Source organism: Arachis ipaensis, chromosome B07 (assembly GCF_000816755.2).
Source record: "Arachis ipaensis cultivar K30076 chromosome B07, Araip1.1, whole genome shotgun sequence".
NCBI classification, from domain to species: Eukaryota; Viridiplantae; Streptophyta; class Magnoliopsida; order Fabales; family Fabaceae; genus Arachis; species Arachis ipaensis.
This window is the reverse complement of record NC_029791.2, coordinates 22,715,504-22,726,674: the sequence shown is the minus strand read 5'-3', so window position 1 is coordinate 22,726,674 and position 11,171 is coordinate 22,715,504. Positions and strand designations below refer to the sequence as shown.

The 11,171-nt window shown below is 35.8% G+C and overlaps 1 protein-coding gene across 1 annotated transcript; it reads left to right on the top strand.

Moving 5' to 3' along the window:
* LOC107609755 (exocyst complex component EXO70B1-like) lies at positions 2,179 to 4,881 on the top strand. Its single transcript, XM_016311777.2, has 2 exons — positions 2,179 to 2,913; positions 3,058 to 4,881. Exons 1-2 carry the CDS (start codon positions 2,520 to 2,522, stop codon positions 4,560 to 4,562), a joined length of 1,899 nt encoding a protein of 632 aa, XP_016167263.1. The 5' UTR covers positions 2,179 to 2,519; the 3' UTR covers positions 4,563 to 4,881.

The following is an 11,171-nucleotide window of genomic DNA, read 5'->3' as shown; positions in this document are numbered from 1 at the left end:
AAAACAAAAAAAAAATTAAAAATTAAAAATTAATCCAAAATTCAAAACAGAAAAACATCCAAAACATAAAAAAAATAAACATCTGAAACTTAAGAAAAAAATATCTAAAACAATAAAAAGAATAATCCAAAATCAAATAGAAGAAGATAGACGGAAGATGCGACAAACTAAAAAGATTCAGATGGTTATAGCTTGTTTAGACGTAGAAGGGGAGGAGAGCACGCGTTTGAATGCAGAGGAATGCCACGTGTTTTGCACTGGTGGATGATAAAGAAGGAGGGAGGTCATGCTGTACGTTCTTGTGCGAGGAGATAGAGGAGGCGAATCATGCAGGTGGAAGAGGAGAAACAACGTCGTAGTAAAAGAGACGAGGAATGTCACTACGTCATTTCTTATGAAAGAAGGTTTGCAAATTTTCTTAATTTTTGCGAGTAAAAATAATTTTATAAAATTTAAAATTTGACATTTAATGGTTTTTTTTTTTTAAATTTAGTTAGCTGTAATTGATTGTACCACTAGTTAATTTGTTAATTTTTTTTATTTTAATTATTTTTATCTCATTAACCTAGTAAAAAATGAAGAAATATATTTAATAGACAATATTAGTCATTTTTATTATAAAATTAATTTTTATTTTATAGAAAGTTTAATATTTAGAATATAAATTTAGAATTTAAAATTTAGAATAAAAAATAATTAATGTTAATTAAAAAAATATCTTTTTAATTGAATTTATATAAAAATTGTTTAACTTGGCCCTCACTTGCACGTTAAGCAAGATCTCTTACTAGTTTATTTTTTTTCAAAGGTTATACAAAATGAGAGTTAATTATAAGTTCTATTTTCAAAGTTGTTAAGATTGACAATGATGGAATATTTTGGGAGTATTACTTTTAATACATATAAAAAATAACTTGTTTTAAGCTAAAATTTATATTAAAATTAACAAATAAAATAAAAGAGTAAAGTATCGTTTTTGTCCCTAACGTTTGGGATAAGTTTTAAAGTTGTCCTTAAGGTTTCAATCGTCCTATTTAAATCCCTAACGTTTTAAAATTGACTCAATATTGTCTTGCCGTTAGGGATCCGTTAATAGAATTGACGTCGAGATAAAATTAAGACGATTTTGAAACGTTAAGGACTTAAATAGAACGAAAATTTGGGGACAAAAACGGTATATAGAAATAAATTTTAATTTTATCCTTCAATAATATCAATTTTTTACTGTATATAATATTTAATTATTTTAATCACATCTAAGTAAATTATACTTAATCACACTACTTTCATTTTAAATAAATTTTTTTATTTTTTATATTAACTTATAACTTTAAGTGTAAAATTATAAAAAATAAATTTATTTAGAATGAAAGTAATGTGATTAAGTGTAATATATGATTAAAAATAATTGAATACTATGTACAGTAAAAAATTGATATTATTGAAGGATAAAACTAAAATTTATTTCTATGTATTGTTTTTGTCCCCAATGTTTTTGTCCTATTTAAATCCTTAACGTTTCAAAATCGTCTCAATTTTGTCCCGCCGTTAATTCTGTTAACGGATCCCTAACGGTAGGATAATATTGAATCAATTTTAAAACGTTAGGGACTTAAATAGAACGATTGAAACGTTAGAGACAACTTTGAGACTTATCCCAAACGTTGGGACAAATTAAAAACGATACTTTATTAAGTTATTAACACAATATTAAGTTATTAACATAATATTTTTTACAAGACTCAAAAGGAAAATAAGAAGAAAGTTAGCCTTCGCTTGGTTCAAAACCAAATCTACTAATTGCAACCGTTGGAAATGAATTTTTTTCAAATTTTTTTAATTATTTAATAAAATATTATTTCTCAATTTATATTTTTTAAATGTAATAAAAAATAATTGGAGTGTTATTTTTAAATATAACACTAATTAATTTAAGATATAGAAATCGAAATTTTCCATTTGTGAAAGATCAAACCTAGCCGACAAATACTAATCAATTGTTAGAGCAGTTATTACCTATGACTCATATGAGTCAATAAGACACGTGTAAACTTATTCAGATTTGATGCTCCAAGCCTCCAACACCTGGCTAGCTACATTGCGACAATTTTCTTTCTATCTCAAAACTCAAAAGTCAAAACCTACCTATAGTCTTCAACTTCATTACTTCACAATTATAAGGATTCCGTAATTAGTCTCTCTAGTCTCAGTGTTTCCCTCTCTATCTCTTTACGTTACCTGAATAAATAATAAAAACACTTTCATTCTTTTGGTTCATCCTTGAAAATTTTCAATCCGAATCGGAAAAAGGATGCGGATCAAACGTATGGGTAACTCCATTATTGCCACAAACAAACAGAATAGAGTTGAAGTTGTTATTTACTCTAACTCCACTCATCATTATTGTCACTACTACCCAAATAAACGGTGAAGTGTGACAACACCTATTTGCATTTGGTCCCTTTCCTGTGTCTCTTCCTCCCCCAACAATTTCTTACTTCTTCTGATCACATTTCACAATGAACAGGATGCTTAGACCCTTGCTCACTCAAATCCATAGCTACCTAATGCAGCCACGTATATGGAGATTACTGGGTTTCGCATCAACCCTTATTGGATTCATATGCTACGCTCTCAGCTCCTCCTTCTACCAACTCTTCGGAAGTTGGACCTTGTTCAAAATCGTTGCTTATAGCATTTTCAGTATCATCATTTGTCTCATAATTTTGTTTCCAAAATTATGGCAACAATTAAGGGGCCTCAACTTTGAAGCACACATGGCCTTCTTCGTCTTGATCATCACCTCTGTCTATTCATACTTTTCCGATAAAGCGATGAAAGGGAAACCAGATGCTTATAGCGTAACATCCTATGCTGCTTTTGCCGTTACATCGCTTAGCTTGCAAAGACAGAGTAAGTCTCACTTTGGATTTGAAGTTGATTTGCTCTATTTCTTCTTAGGATGTGTGATAGTACAGTTCCTGAAGATAGAGTTGTGGTTAGGGTTTGTTGGAATCGGTTTTAGTTATTCCTTAATCATTCTTCGTTCATGTTTAGATGCACCGGCCAAAAACCGGAATCAAAGATTCCAAGATAAGCATCATCTTGTTGTTCAAGTGAATATGAATCCGTTGCAAGTCAATAATAATATTAATAACAATCTTGTTAGCAGTAATATCCCTCAAAAAGCTCAGCAGCCGGATGAACACGTGGCTGTCGAAGCGAATATCTTGCCGAGCATGGAGGAGCGTAGATGGGCTAATTTGGCTGTTGTGAACATGCTTAAGTGTAATTTGACCAAATACATTCAAGATAAGGTTCACCGGATTCCAGAGATACTAATCAATGATCATAACTTCCTGATTGATGAGCTTCCATCACAATTAGTTAGTGACCTTCATGAAAAAGTGAAGCTCATGGTCCGAACCGGGTTCGAGAAGGAGTGTGTGGACCAATACTGCACTTGGAGGAGAGAGTTCTTAGATTTGGCGGGGAAGGAGCTTAGTATACAAGAAATCGAAGAGAAGAGGAGGATTAAGACTTGGATTAAAGTTTCCAATGTTTCTCTCAAGATATTGTTTCCTAATGAAAGGAGACTCTGCGATCGCATCTTCTTGGGTTTTCCTTCTGTCGCTGATTGTTCTTTCGCGCAGATTTGCGGAGAATTCACCACTAATCTGCTAGATTTTGCCAATGGTTTTGCCAATGGTAGCCATATGCTTAATCTTTTGCCCAGTGTCCTTCAAGTGTTCGGTGCTTTGCATGAACTGATACCAGAGTTTGAGTCAGTGTTTTTGGACCAATTCAGTGTATCGCTTAGGAGTGAAGCAGCGACGACCGGAAGGAGACTAAGGAAAGCAATCAACGGGATGTTCATGCAGCTTGAGAAGTTGATAAATTGTGATACATCACAAGTAGCTTGTCCTGGAGGTATTTGCCCTGTTACCGTGGAAGTGATGAACCAACTTAGTGCTGTTGGAGAGTTTGGGTCTTCTTGGCTTTCTGCGGAGGTAACTAGAATAATTGCATTGTTGGAAAGCCATCTGGAAGCCAAGTCCAAAGATTACAGCAACCCTGCTTTGGGCTTTGTTTTCTTGATGAATAATGAGAGGTACATTGAAAAGAAGGCAAAGCAGTATCAATTGGATAAGATTTTGGGCAATCATTGGATCCGACAAAGGGCTGCTAAAGTCCGAGAAAACTGTGAACACTACAGGAGAAGCTCGTGGGAAGAGGTCTTGGGATTTTTGAAACTTAGCACAGAGCAAATTGAAGAAGCAGAGTCCATGAAGAAGAAGCTCAATCTGTTCAACTTGCGGTTTAAGGAGATATGGATGGATCAAAGTGCATGGTTTATGCATGATGAAGAGCTAAGGGAAGAGATAATAGCATCGCTGAGAAAGATATTGTCTCATACCTATGGATTGTTCATTTGGAGTTTCAACAGGATACATGGTAAGGATGCTCATGAGTGTATCAAGTATTCAGTGTTAGACATTGAAGACCTACTGAAGGATTTATTTGGCTGGAGAGATGAACAACTAGCAGAAATGAAAGATTAAGTAAGAACTTTATGGATAGTTTACCTTCAGATCTAAGGATTCTCAAATTCTAGATCAATCATTTGCCTCCAATGGCAATGTGCAATTGGATCATTAATGCAGCACCAGAGAGCTCATCATTATCAATATGAAATGCTGAAAAATAGGGTTCTTGGGTAGCTGACTATGTGATGTAGCCAGTAGTAACTTAAAAAACAAGAGTTATCTGAAAAGTGTTGAAAAGTGTATTATTCAGTGTGTGTAAAAGGTACAATACATAGGAGTATATATAGGTTTAGAAGAATTAAAGTAATAAAAACATACAATTCTACAATTAATATACAGATATTTTATATAAATATAAATAATACTAATTGATCTAAATTGATTCTAATCATTCATTAACATCCTCCTTCAAACTCAATTGGGAGCTAAAGATACCATCTTGAGTTTGGATAGTAGAGTTTGGAAACGAGTAGGATGATGAGCTTTCTTGAAGATATTAGCAGTCTGATCTAGAGTTCCAACAGTGATGAGGCGAACAGCATCAATAAAGAGATGTTGCCGAATAAAATGACAATCAATCTCAATGTGTTTGGTGCGTTCATAAAACACATCATTGTGTGCAATCTGAATAGTACTGCGATTGTCACAAAAAACATCGATTGGGGATGACTGATGAGCACCCAAATTTGCAAGAGGCCAATAAATCGAGACAATCTCAGCAGTGGTGTCAGCTAGAGTGTGGTATTCAGCTTCTGTGCTTGATCGAGCAGTGAACGTTTGCTTCTTAACTCGCCAAGAAATGAAAGTGTCGCCAAGAAACAAACAATAACCAGTAGTAGAATGACGATCAGCAAGATCACCAGCCCAATCAGCATCTGAGTATGCCTGAAGGGATAAAGATGAATGGGCAGAAAAATATAAGCCATGTAATAGGGTTCCTTTGATGTAGCGAAGAATGCGAAGAACTGCCGCATAGTGAGTAGTACGAGAAGCTAACAAGAACTGGCTAAAAACATGAACTGGATAGGTGATGTCTGGTCGGGTGACAGTCAAGTAGACGAGACCTCCAACTAACTGTCGATAAAGAGTAGGATTATCCAAAACAGTGACATCCATAGGGATAAATCAAACATTAGGCTCAAGGGGAATAGACTCAGTGCGACTATCTGTAATTCCGACGCGAGCAAAAAGATCTGAAACATACTTAGCTGGAGAGAGATAGATACTATCATCTGTGGATATGACCTCGAGACCAAGAAAATAACTGAGAGAACCAATATCTTTCATGTAAAAAATATGGTGAAGAGAGGTTTTGAGATCGGAGATACCATCAACATTATCTCCAATAATGATCATGTCATCAACATACAAAAGTAGAAGAACAACTCCATGCTCACTTTTACGACTAAAGAGAGCATTCTCATGAGAGCTGCAAGTGAAACCAAGATTGCATATAGTGGTGCTGAACTCGTCAAACCATTCACGGGAGCTTGCTTAAGACCATAAAGTGCCTTGCGAAGGAGACAGATTTTGCTAGAAGGACAAAGATAATTCGGAGGTGGTTTCATATAGGCCTTCTTTTTCAAATTCCCATTAAGAAATGCATTCTTCATGTCCATCTGACTGAGAGACCATTTTTTTACCGCAGCAATGGCAAGAAAAGCTCGAACAGATGTGAGATGAGCAACAGGAGCAAAATTCTCTTCATAGTCAATACCATACTCTTGCGTACAACCTTGAGCAACCAATTGTGCCTTATAACGGTCAATAGAACCTTCAGAGCGAGTCTTGATCTTGTATACCCATTTACTACCTACAACTTTCTTATCAGAAGGAGGATAAACTAAATCCTAAGAGTGTGCTTTTTCAAGTGCTTGGATTTTTTCCTACATTGCTTGCTACCAATTTGAATTTGTGGAGGCTTCTTTGAAGGACTTAGGTTCATATTGATGAAGAATAGTATAAAAACAATGATAATCAAGAACATGAGGAGGTGAATTCCTTACCTTAGAAGGAAGGAGGAGGCATGACGGCAGGAGCAGGATCATCGTCCGGTCTGGAATCATTGGGAGATGGAGAAGGCGGAAGAACAGGGGGTTATAGAGGTTGACTCGAGATAGAACATGTAGAATCATCACTAAAAAAAAGATCAACATTGGGGTTAATGAAAAAAGGTGACTGAGTAGGAGTAATTGACTCCAAGGAGGAGAACCGAAAAAAACATGTGATGCTCCCAAAAGACAACATGACGAGATATACGAATACGTCTAGAAACAGAATCCCAACAATAATAACCCTTGTGTTTAGTGCCATAACCAAGGAAACAACACGTGCGAGCCCGAGGTTCAAGTTTACTATGTTCATGAGGCTGAAGAAGATCAAAACAGATACAAGCGAAAACTCAACGAGAACTGTAATCTGGAGAGGTATGATAAAGATGCTCAAAGGGAGTAATGTTACAAAGAACAGAAGAAGGAAGTCTACTAATAACATGAACAGCAGTAAGAACAACTTCACCCCAAGTACGTTCAGGACACGAAGAAGAAAGAAGCATTGCACGAACAGAGTCAAGAATGTGACGGTGTTTGCGTTCAGCTCGTCCATTTTGTTGAGATGTACTAGGGCAAGAAAACTCAAACAAAGTACCCTGTTCTGTAAGAAAGGTTAAAAGTTTGGAATCACGGTATTCCATAACATTATTGCGTCGAAAAACCTTAATGACCTTGGAAAACTGAGTTTTAATCATAGTACCAAAGTTAATATAAATCTGATGTAGCTCATGGCGATTAGTCATCAAATAAACCCAAGTAAAGCGTGAATAATCATCAATGAAAACGACAAAGTATCGAGCTCCTCCCATAGAAGTGGTAGGAGCGGGGCCCCAAACATCATAGTGGATAAGATCAAAAGGATAGCAAGCAAGAGATGAATTATGGTGAAAAGATAAAGCAGGTTGTTTGACAGTTTGACAAGAAATGCAATCAAAAGACTCATTATTAACTTGACCCAAAACACCCTGAGACACAAGACGACGCAATTTTTCTAAGGAGCTGTGGGCAAGACAGTGATGTCACAAGTGAAGGGTAGATGGAGAAGAAGCAGCATAAAAATTTGGCACAAAAGGAATATGAAGATTCTCAAATTCAAACAACCTTCCGACCTTATGTCCAGTTCCAATGATTTGTCCTGTCCGACTAGCCTGTACACGACAACCAGAAATAGAAAAATTGACATCAAAACCGAGATCAACAAGTTGACCAACAGAAATAAGATTAAAGTTCAATTTGGGAATATAATAAGTATAAGGGAGATTAACATATTATTCGAAAATAGAACCCTTGTGTGTCGTGTGCAAGAGGGAACCATTAGCAGTATTGACAGAAGGTGCATTTGTAGTGGTAGACAAATATGAGAAAAGATGACGCAAAGGAGACATGTGATTAAAGTAACCAGAGTCAAAATACCATTTAGAGTTACCTGGAGGAGTCGAAAAAGCAGTAGGAGTATTACCAGCAAGGGAGAGAAGATGCTTAAGAAGAGACACAAGATCAGATAGAGAGACAGAAGACGGGTTGCGGAGCAGAGGTGGTAGATTCAGTAGTAGTAGCAGAAGCAGACACATTCTTGGAGAAGTTGGGATGAGAATGATACTTAAGATGATCAGGAATTCAGGACGTGGTGGGCGAGTAGGACAGGTAGTAATAAAATATTCCGAGAGCTTACAGTAATGGCAGAACAGTAGTGGACAATTGTAGTTAATGTGACCTTTCTGTTGGCATTTGTGACATTCAACAGAAGGATAATTTGAGAATAAGTGCCTAGAACTGCTACAATTTCGATAGAAGTTACCTTTTCTATTCGTGGCAGCAAAAACATTTGATTTTTTCATAAAAGTAGATACAAAGATCAAAGAGAGGAGAGAAAATTGTAAATTCAAGGCCGAAAACGAGAAAACAGACAGAAGAATCAGAAAGAGCTTACCAAAAAATCTTAGGGAGAGTCTTACTATCTGCCACGTTAGCTGACACATCAGCAGGGTAGGCCACGTGGCAACGCATGATAAGAGAAGGGAGATGCGTCAGCGCTGACGCGGACAGGGAGTTGGCACGTGGGTCGGAGAGGCGGCCGGGTTGGGTGCGTCGCAGGCTGAAGCGGATCCGCGGGTGTTGGAGGCTTCGACACGTGGCGCTGTCTGGTGCCGTTGATCTTGGGCGTGGATCCAATGATGTTGGATGGCGTCTGGAGAGATGAAAAAACTGAAGCGGACAGCGGCTTCAGATGGCGCGTGAGGGCGCGTCCGGCGACGGAAAGCGGCGAGTCTGGAGGCGTTGGAATCTTGACGACGAGACGAACACACGGGAGGCGGCGGTGACGAACCAAAGCGTTAGAAAAAGATCAAAAAATGAGGACAAAGAGCACTGGCGGAAGGAAAAAACAAAAGGGCTATGAACAAATTTTCATGGAAAAAAAGAACATACGCTTTTGATACCATGTTAGAAATAAGAAAGTTATCTAAAGAGTGTATTATTCAATGTGTGTAAAAGGTACAATACATAGAGGTATATATAAGTGTTAGAAGAATCAAAGTAATAAAAGAATACAATCCTATACTTAAGATACAGATATTCTATATAAATATAAGGTTTAATTACTCTGTTGATCCCTATAGTTTCATGAAATTTTCAACTAGGTTCCTATACTTTTTTTCTTTTTAATTGGGTCCCCGCACCAATTTTTTTTTAATTAAGTTCCTCTTAGTAGTAATTGGCTTAATTTTATAGGAACCCAACTAAAAAAAAGAATTGGTACAGGGACCTAAATAAAAGGAAAAAAAGTGTAGGGACCCAATTAAAAAAAAATTTAGTGCAAGGATTCAATTAAAAGAAAAAAAAAAGTATAAGGACCTAACTGAAAATTTTGAAAAACTATAGAGACTAGCAGAATAATTAAACCTAAATATAAATGATACTAATTGATGTGAATTGATTCTAATTATTCTCTAGTAACAATTAGTATAGAATAATAGCCTGATTAAATAAATAAGGTACAATCAAGCTTAGAATTCTTGGACATTCGGAAGTAGCTAGACATGATTGTATAGGGATAGGATTTCAGTGATTATGTTATTTTGTTATTTCATTGAAATTGATTAGGCTAGTATGCTAGAATCAAGAGATAGTGTAACAAGGGTAGACATTGAGATTGTACATCATTATTCTTTTGTGATCAATGAATTTGGTGAGGGTACCGCCCCCCTTCTCTCTGAGTTGTTCCATGGACTTATTATGTGGGAATGTAGGATCATATCAGTTCACGTATTGCCTGCTGTATTCTTTTAAGAAATTCAGCAAACCCTCTTGTCTCTTTTGTGTGCATGTAACATACTGAAAATGAATAAGACGAATAAAGAATTACAGGCCATTGGATTCCAATATCAAAACTTGAAACTCCTAAAGACTACATATGGACATAGGGCTGCACATAGATCGGATAATATCCGCATATCCGCGGTAATTATTCGCATTCGATTCAAATTTTGCGGATATTATTCGATCCGCACTATAATAGGATCGGATTACGGATTTGACAGTGATATCCACGGATCCGATCCGTAAATCCGCATATCCGCACATTTCATATAAATAGCATAGTTTAAGAAAGTAAACTCTAATATGATATGAATTTTAGTATGTTATTTTATGAATTTTATGATATCTTGTTTTTAATTTTTTATGTTGTACTTCAACTTAGAATAATTAAACTTAAATCTTGTGTTATTATTTTGTTTTTGTTATTTAAGAGAACTTTTATCGATAATATTTTAAGTCATGTGGGTCTTGCTTGGAACTGCCCAGGTTCCATAAAAGAACATTTTGAGAGCTGGAGGACGATGAATTTGAGAAAAGATGTGCGGAAAACATGGCTAGTGGATTTCTTTTCAGTTATATGGAACATCTGGTTATGTAGGAATGAGGTGATTTTTCAGAATAAGGCAGCGGCAGTGGTAGATTGTGTTGCTAAGACGTTTTGTTGTTTTAGAGAGTGGTGTAAAAAGTAACCCATGTTGTTGATGGCTATGCCGAAGATAACATAGGAGTTACAAAACTGTCTTTTGGTTCTTGTATGCTCCACTAAATGTGTTGAGCTCCCTTTCTTTCAAAAAAAAGTAAATAGGCTTAAACAGGTAAAAAATGAATTTTCTGGATATTTTTTTTTGTAAAAACAGCCAAACAAAATCTTAAAATTGTTTTTTTGAATTATGCGGATATACCCGATATCCGATTTGGATCGGATTCAACTTGAAAAAATGCGGATATCGTATCTGATCTGATCCGATAAATACAGTGCGGATCGAATAGAATTTTAGGCTATATCCAATCCGATCCGATCCATGTGCAACTCTATATGGACATTGTTATTCACTTCTATGAACTAGCAGACAAACAAGTCATCTTGTAGTGTTTGGTTGATATTGTAAATAAAAGAGTGGGTTCCATGTACCAATTGCTGCTATGTTAGGAATTAACAGCTTAAACTAGATAGTAGAAATATACATTACCAAAACTACGTTTGCACCTAGTCTTTAATAAAATAGTAATAAATAAAAATAAAATAAGAAAGACA